The sequence below is a fragment of the Microcebus murinus genome, chromosome 10 (genome assembly GCF_040939455.1).
Source record: "Microcebus murinus isolate Inina chromosome 10, M.murinus_Inina_mat1.0, whole genome shotgun sequence".
NCBI classification, from domain to species: domain Eukaryota; kingdom Metazoa; phylum Chordata; class Mammalia; order Primates; family Cheirogaleidae; genus Microcebus; species Microcebus murinus.
The window spans coordinates 15,808,017-15,827,494 of NC_134113.1; the positions used below are offsets into that span (position 1 = coordinate 15,808,017).

General features: G+C 35.7%; 1 protein-coding gene across 1 annotated transcript in view; it reads right to left on the reverse strand.

The window, feature by feature from the left end:
• Positions 1-19,478, reverse strand: part of POLR3B (RNA polymerase III subunit B) — a 112,343-nt gene that overhangs the window by 82,662 nt on the left and 10,203 nt on the right. Inside the window, exons 5-10 of the mRNA XM_012772755.2 lie at positions 18,953-19,028; positions 18,252-18,352; positions 15,436-15,527; positions 14,144-14,261; positions 12,338-12,446; positions 2,610-2,732 (exon numbers count right to left, since the gene is read on the reverse strand). Of these exons, the coding sequence (XP_012628209.1) occupies positions 2,610-2,732; positions 12,338-12,446; positions 14,144-14,261; positions 15,436-15,527; positions 18,252-18,352; positions 18,953-19,028 (619 nt within the window). The remainder of the gene's footprint in view (positions 1-2,609; positions 2,733-12,337; positions 12,447-14,143; positions 14,262-15,435; positions 15,528-18,251; positions 18,353-18,952; positions 19,029-19,478) is intronic.

Below are 19,478 nucleotides of genomic sequence, written 5' to 3' on the forward strand. Positions count from 1 at the left end.
CTCTGAATTTTAATTCCTTATGCATAAAGAATTGAATTCATTCATGTTCACACCATATTATTTTTTAATTATCTATTTACATGTATGTTTGTCCTACTAGATTTTTTTTTTTTTTTTTTGAGACAGAGTCTCACTTTGTTGCCTAGGCTAGAGTGAGTGCCATGGCGTCAGCCTAGCTCACAGCAACCTCAAACTCCTGGGCTCAAGCGATCCTTCTGTCTCAGCCTCCCAAGTAGCTGGGACTACAGGCATGAGCCACCATGCCCGGCTAATTTTTCTGTATATATTAGTTGGCCTATTAGTTTCTTTCTATTTATAGTAGAGACGGGGTCTCGCTCTTGCTCAGGCTGGTTTCGAACTCCCGACCTCGAGCAATCCACCCGCCTCAGCCTCCCAGAGAGCTAGGATTACAGGCGTGAGCCACCGCGCCCGGCTGTCCTACTAGATTTTAATGGTGGTAACTTTGTCATAATTTTCTTTGACTCCCAATAACTTGGAACAGAATGAAACTCCTCCCTTGTGATAAGATTTGGACATCAAATCTAGGATCTTCCCTGTTAAAAGGCCATTAACGCTTAAGATAAACTAAGACCTTGAAAACACTTGTTGCAGTGAACTAATAGTAAGTAGTATTAAGGAATTGATTAAAGCAAGTCAACAGTTGGCGGGAACCATAAATAGACAGACGGTTCCACTTTCCCTAAACTTCATTAAATTTTGGTCTTCTAATTCCCTTGGGAAAAAAGCTAAAGATTCTTCACTTCTTTGAGGAAGAAATAGAGGAACACAGGAGAGCAAGGTATCCGTTCTGATATAACAGAAATTCACCTTTTCCCTGGAATACCTAATGTTGCCGGGGTTTCACGGTATGAGATTTCATGCATTAAGAGCCTGAACTATTCACAAATAGGTCAAGATGACACCCCTAGTGCATCCTACCCCCCCCAAAAGGTAATAAATAATTTCTTCTCTATACACCAGAGCCCTTGACAATGATTATGTAAAATGTATATGGATCAAAATAGACTGAAGGCTTCAGAAACAGAATGGTAGAGAGACTACAGAGAGAGGCATAAAAACCAAAAGAAACAAAAACTCCATAGGTTGTAAGCAATCAAATGAGGCCACATCTCCAAACGTTCTATTATATAAGATAAAATGTACTTGCTACACTTTCATTTAGAATAGCATATAACATTCATGTCTTCATAAGTGATAATATACATTGAATGTATCAATCATTTGGGTTACTTATGCCTCTGTACCCTTATATTAGTTGCAATAACTAATATATGTCTTAATCCAGCATAGAGAGTACAAGCACTTTCAAAGTTACGTTTCCTTTTCAGGGGAAAAGGAACATTTGTCTTTCTTATGTTAACTAATTATATATTTCCCCCATCTTTTCACTGATCTGATCTAATTCAGTCAGCCGAAATTTTTCTGTCAGGACCTATTTAACAGAAATGAATGATTTTCCAACCTATTATTTAGCCTCTGTTCAAACAGCTTTACAATGTTAGGGTTATCTGATTAACAATGATGAAGTTTATAAGATGCATAATGGAACTCATTAAAGCCATTGGGGCCCCATTAAGGTAAACTGCTCTTCCAGGGCCCTATACAGCTTTAAAGAATAGCGTATTTCCAAAACCGAACTAATTATTCCTGTTCACAGGGTAGATTATATATTTTCTACTTTCTGGATATTTCTTAATGCTTTCTCTTCATGTTCTTGGAACCCTTGGACAACATTACTTTAGTTTGTAATAAAGATTTATGCCTTTATATATGCCAAATATTTCACTTTTTAAAAAGGCCAAAAATAGAATCTCCTAGATCCAAACAACTTTTCCTGTGTTGCCTGCCCAATAGCTGCAGTCAACCATTAATTAACTGTAGAAAAAGAGGAAGACAGTGATGAGAATAATCCCTACTGATTTGTGCTTTGGAGTTATATACACTTACACAACAACCCTCCTAAATGTTGCAGAAATATCTTTTTTATATTTGTAATTTAAATATAAATATTTAACCTAGATCCCTCAACATGCAGTTTACAATAGGGTGCGCACTCCTATGAGAATCTAATGCCGCAGGTGATCTGACAGGAGGTGGAGCTCAAGCAGTGATGCAAGTGATGGGGAATGGCTGTAGACACAGATGAAGCTTCACTGGCTTGCCTGCTGCTAACCTCCTGCTGTGCAGCCTGGTTCCTAATAGGCCATGGACCAATACCAGTCTGGGGATCTGGAGGTTGGGGACCACAGCTCTATACTAAAGTTACTATGGTTTTAAAAATTATATATCATCACTCAAGCAAATAAGGAAGAAAAATGCTACTTGCTATTACATCAAAACAAAAGCCTCTTGGCCCCTTATTTCCCTCTTCTAAATTAGACACCACAGGCTGATAATTTGTCTAGGCAAACTCCTTCTTCCAATACCTAAAGAAATGAGTCAAAGAAATGTTTCTCCCATACCTCCCATCTCTCTAGCATCCTTCTCAAATGTACAAGCCCCAAGCCATTGCATCCAAAGCTTTATCAATCAGCAGCATTAAATCTCCAATTCCATTTCATAGGAAAGGACAACATGAAAAGACACACCTGCATCTGCGTGAAAATCTGAGCTTTCTGGCACTCTTCCAAACTGGGCCCAAATGCAGCCATCACGTGCTCCTCTGTTCCAATCATCTGCACAATTTCCTGGTCACTCTCAACACCCATGGCCTAGGAAGGAAAGAAAAGACAGAAAGAGTGTTGGCTTTGTGTTAACTCACTGACATTTGCTTATGCTAATTTGGCATTGTTTGTGGGTATTACTTCTAAGCAAAAGCTAGCTCTTCTCTCAGAAACAGTGCCATCTGGCATTGGCAGCCATAGCCCAAGCTGCAGAAGAACCTGAAACAGAAATTTTGATTAGAAAGAGGAAAACAAACATTCTAAAACATTTTTTGTATGTGTACCATCTTCTAAAATTTGTAAATATTCTAAGAGTTTCATCATGAAAAAGGAGGCCAAGAGATATAGTGGAGACAACTGGTCACAATTACAAAGGCAAACCGAAGAGAAAAACAGTTAAAGGGCTGTGAATCAGAAAATACACATTGCTGAAAATAAGCAGAACCCCAATTAGCATTGTCACAAGATTAATTTTTCTGAGAATTGTCAAATCATTCATATTCAGGCTAAAAGAATTTTTCTAGAGATATCAAACTATACTTTATGCAAGTTTTAAAAGAGATTTTTAAAAACTAGGAACATACTTAACAGGTTTAAGAAACTCACTTAAGTGCTTCAAGGTGGGAGTGCCAATGCAGGTCTTTGTAGATTCCATATGTTATGAAGGCTCACTCCTTCACACATTTGCCTGGAATTCTCCCATAACAAGAAATAGAGCATAATCTCACTAAACCTCTCTTGTAAGAGTAATAGCCTGCTTCTTAGAAGTTAGAGGAAGAGTTATGTTTGCATTAAAATTCTTCCTTTAGCTATGCAGAAAAGATAGAACCAGAAGATAAATGTCTAGTTAAGCTTTGATGATCTAGTTCTCAGTTCTCCTCCCCACAAAAGAGAGAGGAAGGGAAAAGCAAATCCTAAGTTCCAATGCAGACTATCAATGACACCACCCTGAATACAACAAAAGGGCATCTATCTACAAGTCAAGAGACCTGAGGTGTTCGTCCTAATATAACGCTAAACACAGACACAGACAGCACAACTACTACTGTCATAAAACTTCTTCTATCTGTTTTAAAATTTTTTATAATGAAACAGCACAACCAGGTCCTTTCCAGCTCAAAATTCTATGATTCTAACATTCTACAGTTGATGTTCAGGGGTCTGTATCCTGTAAATTTGATTTACATAACTTTAGGATCAGATGTAAACTTACTGAAAGTTTTAAGGATTTAAGGGAAAGCTAAATCAATGCTATGTCCCTTTTAGGCCAACTTTGATGGTTTAAAAAATTTTCATAAATTCTTTGACATTCCCTTCAGAGGTGGAAACTAATCCTCCCCCACTAGCTTCCTGCTTGCTGTGCTTCTTAGAGTGCTCTCTCTGGGGGAAGCTGGCTGCCATGTCATGAAGACACCCAAGGAGTCTGTGGGAAGGTCCAGTGGTGAGCAACTACGGCCTCTTACCAACAGCCAACAAGGACCTGTGATTTTCTGCCAACTGCCACGTGGATGAGCCACTGTGGAAGCAGACACTCCAGCTCCAATTCGGCCTTCAGAAGACTGCAGCCACCTTTCTTTTTTGGAAAGGTGCCTTGCTATTATGCCCAGGCTGGAGTACAGTGGCTATTCACTGAAATGATCATAGCGCACTATAGCCTTGAACGCCTGGCCTCAATAGATCTTCCCACCTCAGCCTCCCGAAACTGGGACCATAGGTGTGTGACAGCATCTGACATCTTGAATCATGAAAGACCTTGAGTCAGAACCACCTAGCCAAGCAACTCCTAAATTCCTGACCACCTGAAACTGTGCTATAATTTGTCACACAGCACAGATAACTAATATACCAACTTTTGGAATTAAATTTACTATTTGAATTTTAAAATATTTGTTCAAATGTACAATTTGTTTCTCTAAAATTTTTTTGTTTAACAAACAAGAAGTTCTCAGGATACAAATCCCTATTTTGTACTTTAATTTCTGCAGGCTTTTTACCTCCAATTGGATATGACACATTTCTTCAAAAGGATACTAGAAATAAACTCCACTATTTAAAAATCCCACAAATTCATTAAAACAGCCATTCATGGATTAAAGGAAGGCAATCCTAAAAAATGATCAGTTCCAATTTTTAAAAAACAAAAAACAGATTATTCTTAGCTTAAGCACATTAAGTGACACTTACTCTGATGGTAACAGCACATGCATTACAATATCTATACTTTCTCCTTGATCTGCAAATAGCCAGTCACAAATATTAGAACAGAATTTTTCTCTGTAAAAAACTAAAGTTAATTTTTACTTGTCAATCTCTCAAAATAATGTTGTATGGGTTTCAATGGAATCAAAATATAAGAAAAACAATACTAAGGTAACTAAACTGCAGTGGAATCCAGTCATGTTTGTCTAAAATCTTTGATATTAAACTTTTAACCAACACACTTCACTTCTCAGTGGAAAGGCCAAACACTAAAAGAGATCTATATGGGACAGACAGCAAACCAAACATGCAAAATGATATGGTAGGAAAAGATCTGAGACAGAAATAAAATCTTAGAGTTAAAATGGCAGTAGCTTTCTGAATCAGCCTCCCCTTTTCAGGCATGTTAGCATCTGAACTGAAGGCCATCTAGATCATTTCAATAATTTGTATTTCAGTACAAGTGACAAAGACTGTAAACTTGATGGCCTGCTTTAGTATTTAATAATAGAGGTTGAGTATCCCAAATCCAAAAATCTGAAATGCTCCAAAATCCAAAGCTTTTTTTTCTTTTTTTTTTTAAGAGATGGAGTATCACTATGTTGCCCAGGCTGGAATGCAGTGGCTATTCACAGGTGCAATCATAGTGCACTACAGCCTCAAACTCTTGGGCTCAAGTAATCCTCCTGCCTTAGCCTGCCAAGTAGCTGGGACTACAGACACACACCACTGCATCCAGCTTCCAAAATTCAAAATTTCTTGAGTGTAGACTAACACTCAAAGGAAATGCTCACTGAAGCGTTTTCAATTTCAGGCTTCTGGATTTAAGATGTTCAACTGTAAGTAACATGCCAATATTCCAAAATCTGAAAAAATCCAAACACTGGAACACTTCTGGTCCCAAGCATTTTCAGATAAGGGATATATAACCTATAATGAAAAAGTCCTTCCTCATTTGAAATATGGATTGCCACTTCAAGTTGTCCTGATGCTAAATCTAAGTAGTAATTTTATAATTGCATAAAATTCTCAAATGTCCTAACATGGATCTAAACAGACTGCTTAGGCCCTCCAAATATTTCTAAGCTATGAAGCAAAGATATGCCAAGCACATAGTAAATGACACCATATGTGCAGAAAGCATGATTACTACTGAAGTTTCGCTCCAAAAGGACTAAACTCTTTCTATATTGCGTCTCTGAAATACAGGGGTGATAACTCAGTCAAGTTATCATCAAAGCGCTCCAGCTGCAAAGACTGAACTGACTTTATGACTATTTAGCCTTCAGTAGTCACAGCTACAAATAAATGACATATTGCTATGGAAACGACAGCTAAATGGCCAACCATTTTACTTTACAGACATAATTTAGACATCTGAAAACTGGCTTTATATAGAACTCTTTGTACTGCAGATATCTGAAATCATTTCTCCTAATAAGTCAAAAGTAAATGCTACATAATAACCTTATGAAAAACTAGCAGAGATAATATGTCTCAGTAGAAGGTCACCCACAGTCTGGCAATCAACAATAACACTGAACAAAAATAAGGAGAGGCGCTCTGTAAAAGTGGTAACCGAGTTCTTCTTGGATAGCCACAAAGTATGACTAAAACTGTGACTTTTAAAGAGAGAAAAAAGAAAGAATACTAATGAGCAGAAGAGAATAATATGCACACCAATGGTGATATGCTGAAATATATTGTGTGAAAGTGGAAAAGGGAATAACTCTTAAAATATCTAATTAGAAACCTCTGATTTTTCTTTTAAGTAGACTAAAGTCAACCTATTATTACAAAAAGCAGTCCTAGCAGATAACAAGAGAACTGTGGTGGCTCTCTTCGACTTTGTAATTGTTTATTTTTAAAGACGGTAAATTTCCATAGAAGTTCGTTTCCAGGAAACATTGTGCAGCACCCTTGAAATCTGATCCTCTTTTCCACAAAAACTTTCAAATTACAGATGCCATCATAGTGCAACTGCTGAATACTTGGGAATACAAAATGTAAAGCAGGAAAGATTCATGGGCAAGAAAACCTTTGTAGTGGTTCAAGTCCATAAATAAGGCTGATCTATGTCTTAAAAGCTTTATATGTCATATTCACACTCAGCATGTAATCTGGAAACCCTGCTGTTTCTGTCACTTTTAGCCAATTGTGGGTTACAATCAACAACCATCAAGTCCTAATGACTGTCAAGGTCTGTGTTAGGGCCACACAACACTAAAAGAGAAATGATGTGTCTTTTTCTGGTATCCCAGTTTATTTTCCAGGGCTTCTGACAGTAAATGGGTAAGGAGAACTAAGGAAATAAAATGAGTATCCCCTTTTCCAGGCACTCTACTTTTCAAAAAATACATGATCCCATTTGCTCTTCACACCAATCCTCTTACGTAAAATTCTCTCTTTACAGATGAGTTACTACATCCAAGACTTAGAGAGACTGGGAAATTTACCCAAGGGCACATAGCTAATAAGTGGAAAAGGTGGGATGCAAGCTAGATCTGTCTATTTCTAAGATCTCTGATACTCTATGCTGCCTCCCAGATGGAAAAGTCTAGACAGTGGTTATCAAACAAGTTTCTATCAGTTTATTAAAACATCCCTATAGTGGGAGACCAAAAGAGTGACTACATATTACCAAAATATTTAGTTCATTTATCTGAACTAAAAACTTAAAAATATTTATTTTAATTCTTATATACTACTGAGTAGAATGTAACAGATATGTTATATCGGGGAAAAATTTGGAAACATGTACCAAGTTTTTTTAAAAAAGATATACTTCCACTCCCAGGAATAAAGTCTCACTAAATAACCAGCAATGTGCACAAACATGTATGTATAACAACAATCATCCCAGGATTGCGTATAAAAGTGAAAACTGGGGGGAAAAATGATACCTTAATGTTTCACTGTAGGAAATTGGTTAAGTAAATTACACCACATGTATGAAACATCTACATAGTACTCACTAAAAATAATGATTTAGATTCATAGTTATAGTCATGGAAGGCTATTCACAATTCATTGGTAAGTGAAAAAAAATTGATGTATATATTATAAAAGCACAGGAAAAAGGTATGAAAAAATATATCCAAAAATGCAGTTATACTTTTCAGTGGTTTTCTAGATTTCATTATGCAAGTACTAGTTTTATATTCAGAAATGAAGAAGTTTGAAATCTCAACTACTAGTTATATTGCTAATTTATAGCCCCACTCTAAAAAGGATTTAAGTCAGGTTTTATATATATATATATAAACACACATACATATATATTTATAACATAAACATTTTAAAAATTTGACAGAACTGTCTTAATAAATTTTTGTCACCTAGCCAAAAAAAGTACTTAATACAAGTCTTCTGATTTTAATGAATGTATGCATCTATCTATGCATTTTACACTGAGTGATAGAAGATTATATGCATTATAATTAATTTATAATTTCTGGTCTAAATAAAGCAGTACCATGCATCAAAGTGTCTAAAACTTTCAAAAGTTCATTGGATGCATGGGAACATACTGCCATCTGCTGGAGATATAATTCCACATCATTAGATAACATTTTCTTCATTCATCACTATCTATATACCATGTTTCCCTGAAAACAAGACAGGGTCTTATATTTACTTTTCCTCAAGAAGACACCCTAGGGCTTATTTTCAGGGGATGTGTTATTTTTTTTAAGTGTGGTACAACAATCTGGTACAACAATCTACATTTATTCAAATATAGTTAAGTCGTTGCCATCTGGAACATCATCATAACTCTCCAAACCCCAAATTCCATCCTGAATTTCTTGTGACTCTATTTCCTTTAGAACCATTGGCCCCAATCTCTCATGTTGAGCAATAGAGCTCTTACAGGGCAGATGCAAAGGGCTGCTCATCTTCTTTACCGCTGGGCAACGAAATGCATGGGTTGCGCAGATACATGAGTAGCCATGCCCATCACTAGGTCTTATTTTCCGGGTAGGGCTTATATTGCGCAAATGCTTAGAAATCCTGCTAGGGCTTATTTTATGGGTAGGTCTTATTTTCGAGGAAACACGGTAAAATACTGAGTTGAGTATTATGGGATCCCTATGAGAAAAGCCAAAATTACTTCTGTGCTTAAAAATACAAACCTCAGGCCGGGCGCGGTGGCTCACGCCTGTAATCCTAGCTCTCTGGGAGGCCGAGGCGGGCGGATTGCTCGAGGTCAGGAGTTCGAAACCAACCTAAGCAAGAGCGAGACCCCGTCTCTACTATAAAATAGAAAGAAATTAATTGGCCAACTAATATATATACAAAAAATTAGCCGGGCATGGTGGCGAATGCCTGTAGTCCCAGCTACTCGGGAGGCTGAGGCAGGAGGATTGCTTGAGCCAGGAGTTTGAGGTTGCTATGAGCTAGGCTGACGCCATGGCACTCACTCTAGCCTGGGCAACAAAGCGAGACTCTGTCTCAAAAAAAAAAAAAAAAAAAATACAAACCTCGGAGACAGAAAATAAAAAGGATATTTAAGAATTCTCTCAGCAACGCATGGTGGCTCATGCCTATAATCCTAGCACTCTGGGAGGGTGAGACGAGGAGATAGCTTGAGGTCAGGAGTTCAAGATCAGCCTGAGCAACAGTGAGATCATATCTCTACAAAAAAATAGAAAAATTAGCCAGGCATGGTGGCATGTGCCTGTAGTCCTTGCTACTTGAGAGGCTGAAGCCAGAGAATTGCTTGAGCCCAGGAATTCGAGGTTGCAGTGAGCTATGATGATGCCACTGCACTTTAGCTGGGATGACAGAGTGAGACTCTGTTTCAAAAAAAAAAATTCTGTCTAGACCCTGTGATATAGTGGTACTGCTATTATGATTATTATCATTACCACCACCCGAAGAGAAAATAAATGGCTTCATCTCATTCATAGAACTCAAAAGCACATTTAGCTATACTAAACATAAAAACAACTTCCTACAATCTCCTTCATGCAATTATATTTAGAATATGGATGTTTCCTGAGTTGAATCTCACTTGCCAATATCCATTCAATACTTACAAATAACCAGGGCCATGCTCCCTACCCCCAACCAGAAGACTGACTGGAGGGCTACTTTCTTCCCTCACTCCTGCACTGTCACCTGGCTACAACTTTAACAGTAAAGGCTCAATTCTCTTCTTTCTTACTCCTCTGAGGCTTGTACCCAAATGTTTTTCCTTTTTAACCAACTTAGTAAATCCTCCTAAGAGGATTTCTTTCTCTGTTTTCTCTAATCATAACTGTGAAAATATTTCTATCATAACAACTGTTGAACAGAAACATTTAATTCTGAAGTGAAAATAATAAATGAGTATTATCAATCTCTAAAATTATCTAAAATATTCAGTATCTCCTCAATAAGTTCTCTTTATTTCAATTAAACTAGTTATCAAGATTAATTTTATAGCCATATACAGTCAATTATTGTTATTCGTGGTAGTTAAATTCTATAAAGTTGCTGAATTACACTGTATACTAAACAGTGAATACTGAACCTTTGCTCCTAGGAATAGAGTTCCTACAAGCCTGTGGTCACAGCATTTTCCATAAATGAACCTTATTTTCTGTAAGCTTCTGTTAAAAAGACATCTTATTTATTATATACCATTGATACATTAACATAGCCACCAGCACTATAACTCAAGCCTGAAAAAAGCTTTACTTGACATGTATTTTCTCCATAAGGCATATAACAGCCTTTTTGTCCCTCGGAACACTAGATAACACTTTAGCATTACATTATATATTTGGGGGCTGTCTTCTATTGTACATAAGGCTATAGCTGCCTACATAGTGATTCCTCTGATGGATCTGGGAAAAGTACATTGAAAGCCTTCTGGAAAGGATTTATCCTTCTAGATGCCGTTGAGAACACTAGTGATTCAAAGGAAGAGGTCAAAAATATCAACATCAACAAAAGTTTGGAAGAAGTTGATTCCAGACCTCATGGATGTCTTGAAGGGATTAAGACATCAGTGGAGAAAGTAACTGCAGATGTGTGGGAAAGAGCAAAAGAACTGGAAGTACAAATAGAGTCTGAAGATGTGACTGAATTGCTGCAATTTCATGATAAAACTTGAAGGAGAATGTAGAGTTGCTTCTTATGGATGAGAAAAGAAAGTGGTTTCTTGAGATGAAATATACTCCTAGTAAAGAAGCTATAAACACTGTTGAAATGACAACAAAGGATTTAGAATAGCACATAAACTTAGTTGATAAAACAGTGGTTGGGTTTGAGAGGACTGACTCTAATTTTGAAAGAAGTTCTATGGGTAAAATGCTATCAAACAGCATCACATGCTACAGAGAAATCTTTCATGAAATCAAGAGTCAGTCAATGAGGCAAACTTCATTTATGTCTTATTTTAAGAAATTGCCACAGCCATCCCAACCTCCAGCAACCACCACTCTGATCAGTCAGCAGCCATCAAGACCAATGCAAAACCCTCTACCAGCAAAGATTACAACTCACTGAAAGATGACTCAGATGATCATTGGCATTTTTTAGCAATAAAGTATATTTTAAACTAAGGTAGGTACATTTTTCAAGACATAATGCAATTGCATGCTTAATAAACTATAGTATAGTGTAAACATAATTTTTATATGCACTGGGAAACTAAAAAATTCTTATGACTCGCTTTATGGCTACATTTGCTTTATCGTGGTGGTCTGGAACCAAACCTGCAATATCACTGAGCTATGGCTGTATCTGAGAAAGACTATAAGACTTAAACATGATTTCTATGGAAATATCTTTTGGGCTCTAAGCCAACGAACAAACAAGCAGAATTTTAAAAAAATCAGTTGTAGACTGAAGGCTTGTGTTTACATAGAAACTCAGCATAACCTAGGTGTCCATAAAAAAGAAAATAAACTTGGGTCATACTCTTTGACCTAGAAAATTTAGCCTAATGATATCCCTGCCCATGTATAACATTATACTATAACAGTTTTGCTACAGCAAGAGGTGTATACATTCACTGATTAGAGATTTGTTAAATTATGGCAAGCTCACAAATGAACTTTGTCAAAAAGAATGCAGTAACTCTGTATGTACTAACATAACTCTACCTCCAAGACAGAAGTTACAAAAAAAGAAAACAGCTGAGTGCAAAGCAGTATGCAATATGTATAAGTAAATAACAAAAACACAGAACAAAAACCTACTATTTACTCATGTGCTTGTATATGCATAGATTATTTCTAGAAAGATACATAAGAAACTAGTAACAGTGGTGTCATTGGGCAGGAGAACTACGAACCTCAGTCTTATTAGTTTTCAATTTAAAATACATCATATGACTGATGATTTATCTATGCCACAAATCTTTCTATTTCTAGAATTCCTTATCTTCCAAATTTCTAATTACATATGAAAATGAATCAGAGAAATAATTTCTTTTAATTTATAGAAAAGAGCTGCAGCCTTACCTTAAAAATGATGACAATGGGTATATCTTCTGACAAGGTATTATGCCTCAAATAAAATCGTCCTTGTTTCACGGCCATATTGGTTCTGCTTTTTTTCTCATGGGTAGAGCTACAAGTGAACACAAGTTGGTTAAACTACATCCTTAAGCCAGTAACAAGGAAGTAATGTGCAATAGCAATGATCCTCAATCAGTAAGGTTCAACTGATCAATAACAATCAGTTATGGTCCTCTCTAATAAGTACTTTTTAAAGATATACAATCTCTTTCCTGCCTTGTTGCCACTTCCATGAACATTTAAAAACACAATAAATGTTTCTTTAGCTCTGAGATTATGGTGCAAGTTTTATGGGTGAATGAGCAACAATCATCTTGTGATCTACTTTACTTTGATTCTACCTGAATTACTTCGACTCAGTGTAAAGCATATATTCGTGGCCAATTTTATGTACTTGAAGAGAAAACCTCAAAATAAGCCTAAATCATAATGAGAAAACTATGAAGGAATTAATTTATATACTCTGGGTTTTTAAACTAATAATCTAATAAAAAAAACATACCCATAGTCTTGGTATACCATAAAGCCAAAAGAACTAAGGAATCTCCTTCTATTGGTATCTCTAGTAGTTAAAAAATTCCTAATGGATTTAAAAGCATTTTGGAAGTGTTAATCAACCACAACAGTAATAATAGTACCACATACTGACTATCTGCTATATACTATGCACTGTTACCCATTTTTTTTTTATATTAGCTCTCATCTTCTACATAATAACTCTTACTTTAAATGTTGTCTCCAAATCACATATGAGGAAACCAAGGCTTAGAGAAGCCAAGTAACTGCACACTCTAGTGCCTCACAGCTAGAAAACAACAGCTTTAGGATTCAAATCCAGATTGCCTTGGCTCCAAAGTTATGGACAATGGGAAGATATGGGGTGTAGAACTATGGTATCTGGGTTCAAATGATTCAAATGCTGGCTATCTCTTACAATTGAGGTGACCCTGAGCTTAAGGCCTGTTACTCAGCTGTAAACTAGAGATAATACCACTTATGTTGGAGGGCTGAGGTGACAAATAATTTACGTAAAGTACCTAGTACTCTGCCTGGCTCCTAGTAAGTACTCAAAAATTAGCCATTATTGCTAACTGCCTCTCTTATCAGTAAGAAAAATGCAGAAACTGTGAGCTAATTAGTTCACTATAGATTGTCAGAAGAGAAAATTTACTGCATACTAACACGTTATCTATGCCGCAAATCTTTCTATTCCCAGAACTCTTTAACTTCCAAATTTCAAATTACATGTGATAATAAACCAAAGAAAAGAAGTTACAGAAGCGCTATGAGGAATGCTGTTGTAAAAATGAGTACACTGTGAAAGAGGCTAGTCTAGTAAACTAACAATAAAATGTTAAGTCTGTGATACAAGTCATTCGTATTAAGTACAGAATAGTCTGTGATTATATCAGTGTAAGACTACACATGGAAATGGTCAAAGACTGAAAAGGAGCATAAAAATTGAAAAGTGGTTTTATGTTTTTTTTAAGTTCCTTTAATGTTACAAGTTAATAGGAAATCAAACTTAAGTAAAATAATTAGTGACTTTTTAAACAATGTTTCACACTTTCATCTTTTAAATCAATACCCTATGCTTATAGACTTACACAATAAATTGAATGCAGATACTTTAAATATTACAATGCCTGTTATTAGAGAGAAATAACTAGCTGCCTCCATATTGAAAGACTGCCATCTGGGATTAATGGAATTACCAATATTTCTTAAGACCTTCTCCACTTTCTATACCTGGTGACTGAAGCTCCAACTGCCCCTTTTCTATCAGCTTCCACGATGATCCTGTTCTTAGACAGCTGCTCTTGGATAAGAATAACTTTTTCTACTCCTTTAACAATGAAGTAGCCACCTGCCCAAAGGAAACAAGAAAAACTTTACCATCTACTCTTCACCCAGTGTGATTCAGTAACGGCAGGGAACTCCCGAGTCAGAGATCACCACCTTTTCCACAGCTTCATGGCAGTGGCCACCACTTAATTCAAAGAAGTTTGTTGACATTGTTTTATGGGTTGATGATTTTCAGCACATGATTTTGTACAAATGAGCCACAAGATGATAAATTTCTTGGGACAGGGAATATATCTTATTGGTCTATGTATCACCAGTCTCTGATATATATAGCAGGTGAATGAAAAAAATATGTTAAATAAGTCATCAGATCTCTTAAACACAGAAGTAACTGAAAATCTTCAACATAAACTGAAAAAGTAAGTTTTCTAACAAATCAATGACAATGGTAGACTAAGATTAGGTTTTCAAAATAATATTCCATACTCAAAAATATTAACACATTTTTTGCATACAATTCAGAGTAGGGAGACTTCATTTTACTTGTAGAACATAGCAAAAACAAAATATATTCGACTTATGCAATATTTTGTTATAGTCTAATAAAGTCATGTTCTTTATTAACTTCTTTCCAGAACTTGCAACTCTAAGTTAAAATAAATCAATATGAAGCATGAGTTAAAAAATTAAGAGACACTTTCTGTTAAGTGCCAAGTTTGAAACTTTACAAAAGGAATTTTTGTACTTATATTTCCCAAAAATAGGTGCAAAAACATGATTTTAAAAAATTTAAACAAAAAATGACTCATTTCCTGCTCCCTCCCTTTACTGCATTTAAAACAGCCTGAAGTGAGCTACTTGAATCTTCAGACCAGGAGAAACCAGTAACTTTGGGAGATTATTCTTGAATTTTTAAGCATACATAAAGAAACTACTGAGCAAAGATAAAAAGAAATAAACCACACAACATTCATAGTAACAAACCAGAACTCGGGATATTAAAGTTTTAAACCTGAAATAAAACAGGAAACAGTATACCTTTTATTAATGGTAATATAAACAAACAATAAAGTTGGGGCCAAACTTATGGACATTTTGTGAACATGATTTTATCCAACAAATTCATTATAAAGCAGAAAGGCTGGTATTGTTTTTGAGGAAACATGGTAAAGCTACAGCAACAGCAGAAAAAAGAAAAAAAGGAAGGTGGGACAAATCTAAGGCATCACACATACCTGGATCTAAAGGACATTCATTCAGTTTGGCAAATTCTGCTGGAGTTTTTCCTGTAAGAACACAGTTTGAACTCCGCAGCATTATGGGCATTCTATTTAAAATGAAACAAAAGAAAATATAATGTACAGATTGTCATTGGCAAAAGTTACAAAGAACACAAACCGTGCAATGCACACATCACTAAGGGTCTATATTTCTGTATAGCATTTTAGAAAAGGAAGAGAAATAGCAATTACTTGAAGAGCCCAGGGAAATAAAATATTTATTTTCTCTGGCACACTGCTCTTCTAGTATAGATACTAAAAATGCAAATGTTTGGTCTACTTAAACTTTGCATACAGGCTTTAGTGAAAGTCGGAAATGACAGCAACATTTCATTCATGGGAAACAAACTAATTCTCTTTAGTTACTAGGAAATAGTACAACGAATCAAAGTGTAAGGAACAAGAGGTTATCAAAACTAACAAGGCAATTTAGAAAAAGAACTAAGCAAAACTTCTACAAACAGAAAATTTAAGCATTAACTTAATAATCTATGAATAAGCTGAATAATAATAGAGTTACCACTGCTGAAGACAGAATTACTAAATTGGAAGAGAGATCTGAAGAAATTATTGGGAATGTATTTCAGAAAGACAAAGAGAAGATATGAAAGAGAGTTTAAGTGTCATTGAAAGAGTGAGAAGGTCTAATACTCATCTAAGCAGACTTCAAGATGGTGAGAATACACAAAATGGTGATAAGTATTCAATGAGATAATAGCTATAAATTTAAAAAAATATACAAAAGCCATAAATCGTCACACCACCCTCTATACAAGATAAATAAAAAGAAAGTCACACCTAAATGTATCATAGCTAAGATACAAAACACCAAATATGAAAGGAATATTTAAAACCCAGTGTCAGAAAAAAAAAAGGCAGGTTACCAAAAATGGAAGGATGCTTGGCTGACAGTGAACTTCAAAACAATAATTAATAAATGACAGTACAGTAATAAGCTCAAAGTGCTGAGAGAAAATACACCCTAAATTTGTGTATTCTGTTAAGTCATCATTCAGAATGAGGTCAATATAAAGATATTTTGAGACAAAAATTGAGAGAAGTTACTACTAATCCTTCACTAAAGGAATTTCTAAAAAAAAATTCATCTTCAGGCAGATGGAAAATCAACACTGGATGAAAGTCTAACTTACAAAAATATATCATGAGCAAAGAAAATGGAAAATAATGTGAGTAAATATAAACAAATGTTAACTTTCTAATAATGAAAATTTCTAATTTATGAGTTAAAGAAAAGAACAAGACAGAACTAATATTTAGCACAACAAAGCATGTCAGTCAAAGGGATTGATTTAATGTAATAACCACAAGAGGAAATAACAGCAATAGTTACAAAGGAATGACACTAAAGGTGAGGAAGGACAGGGAGGGAGGCTACTGTTTTATGTCAAATGTTCTCATGTACCGTTTGATTTGTTGCTAAGTACAAATATTATCTGGATTAAACTAAAATCATTTTAGCTCAAAAAATAATTAAATGAGATAATGCATGTGATTTAGACAGTGCTTGGTATATATAAACATTCCAGTTAACTGATGTCATTTTTATGAATGCAATGCTAACAAATGACATCTCCTATCACAGTATCTGGCGTATAGTAAATACTAGTTACAAGTCCCCTCTCTAACCAAGGATTTAAAGCCTAAATCTTACTATTTATATTTTGCTCCAGTCTCTCCTGCCTTTCCTTCACAATATTCAGTCTGGTCCATAATTTAGCAATGGTCCAAAATTTAACTGGAAGCAAGTATGGTCCATACATAAGAGAGAAGAAGCTCTCACCTTAATACTGATAAACAGTTCTGCTAAAACAAAGATATTTTAAAATCCTACTTATTTTTCTAACTGAAAAATGAAGAAATAACAATATCAAGAGCCCCTTCCTTTGCGGTAAGTGCAGGAGAAGGATTGGTTAAACCTAAGTGTTACCATAGTACTCTAGACTTTTCTATCATAGGACTTACCAAATGGTGCCATAATTACTTATTCCTCCCTCCCCTGGCAGCTGTGAATGGAGGTAGCTAACAGGAGCTGTATTGTGTGTATTTTCTATTCATCTGAATACCCAGCATAGTACATGACAAGTGACAAACAGTGTATATTTGTTGAATAAATGGATGTTTATTAAGCTCTTAGCACTTTTAAGGGGTCGGGCAGCGGGAAGGACAGTTGAACAGGAATTATGTGGGCTAAGTTTAAGATCCAATACATCATTATGTAACTCACAATATTGTGGGTTTTGTCCATGTCTACAGAAGTCAATATATTCCCCTAATTAGAAAAAGCTGATTGCAAAAATGCTAGCTGATGCTATATATCATTTTCAAACTTGTTCTGGGCAAATAAAGTAAATTCTCCCCTTAAATATTTCTACACGGGAAACAGTTACACTTCCAGGAAAACTCAAACTTAAAATATACATGGAATCGACCAAGAAGACCAACCCAGAAGAGTTCACTAAAATGCTATCTTACCTAATGTCTCCTTAACAGCTAGGAGTTATAGGAAGAAAGGGAAATATTTCCCTTAACTTCATAAAAAAAAGTTCCACAATTAATAAATAATAACAACCATAACTATGCACTGAATATTAAGTGCTTTACATGTGCTGACTTGCTGGATCCATAAAATAATCCCATTTTACCATAATCCCAGAGGTATCACTACCCACATTTTTCAGATGAGGAAATGTGGTCACATCACAGGGCTAGAATCCAGGAAGTGTGGCTTCAATACAGACTTCATTTCTCACCTGCCAATGGGTAGGGCATTGCGGATGATCCTCTGGCTGCCTCGGGTATATTCAATATCTACTGTAATGGGCGCAGAGTATGTCATGTCCCTCAAACGGCACTGAAAGAGAATAAGGAGTCTGACAGTTATTGCTCCTCCTCTCAGGAAAAGAGGTCCTGACCACTTTAAAGAGCTCAGTTTCTGGCCCGGCACGGTGGGCTAGAATCCTAGCATTCTGGGAGGCCAAGGCGGGCGGATCATTTGAGCTCAGGTGTTCAAGACCAGACTGAGTAAGGGTGAAACCCCATTTCTATTTAAAAAAAATAGAAAGAAATTATCTGGACAACTTAAAATATATAGAAAAAATTAGCTGGGCATGCTGGCACATGCCTGTAGTCCCAGCTACTTGGCAGGCTGAGGCAAGAGGATTGATTGCTTGAACCCAGGAGTTTGAAGTTGCTGTGAGCTAAGCTGACAGCACGGCACTCTAGCCCAGGCAACAGAGTGAGACTCTGTCTCAAAAAAATATATATATAAAATAAATAGCGCAGGATTGTTTCCTAATATACTATAGTTTTATACAAGTGCTTATTTATTTTGGTTTATCTCAGAGGAAATTTTGTTTTTCCTGTTTTTAAATCATCTTTTAAAAGTATATATTAAGGGCAGACTCTTTAAGGTAAAGCAAACAAGTCTAATTAAAGTAAGCTTTATAATTACCTCATGAGGGGACACTGGTCTAGTTACATTGAAGCTTTCTTCAACATCAGGAAGCCCAACATAGATATTAAGATATCTGAAAATCAAATTATTCCAGTACCAATTATACTACTTCAAAAACACAAACAAGCTATTTTCCTCCCAAATACAAGACTTACGTTTTGGCAAATGCTTAACTTGCTAAGGATAGCAAGTTAAAAATTATCATTGGAGATCTTCATTGAATGACAGTACATATAGCTTTACCAAAGAGAGAAAATACTATCAAATCATCTTTTAAAAAATATTATAAATCTCTTTATAAAAATACTGTAAATATAGCTCCCCCAAAAATGAAACTTAATGAAAAAAAGCAAAGTACAAAAGAGTATCAATGGTATGCTACCATTTGTATAAGAAGAGGTTACAAATGGGAAAAATATGTATACATACCCATTTGTGCAAAAGAAACATAGAAAGGATAAAGCAGAAACTATGGGATTGGTTACCTACAGAGAGTGGCAGAGAACAGGGTGAAAAGAACTGG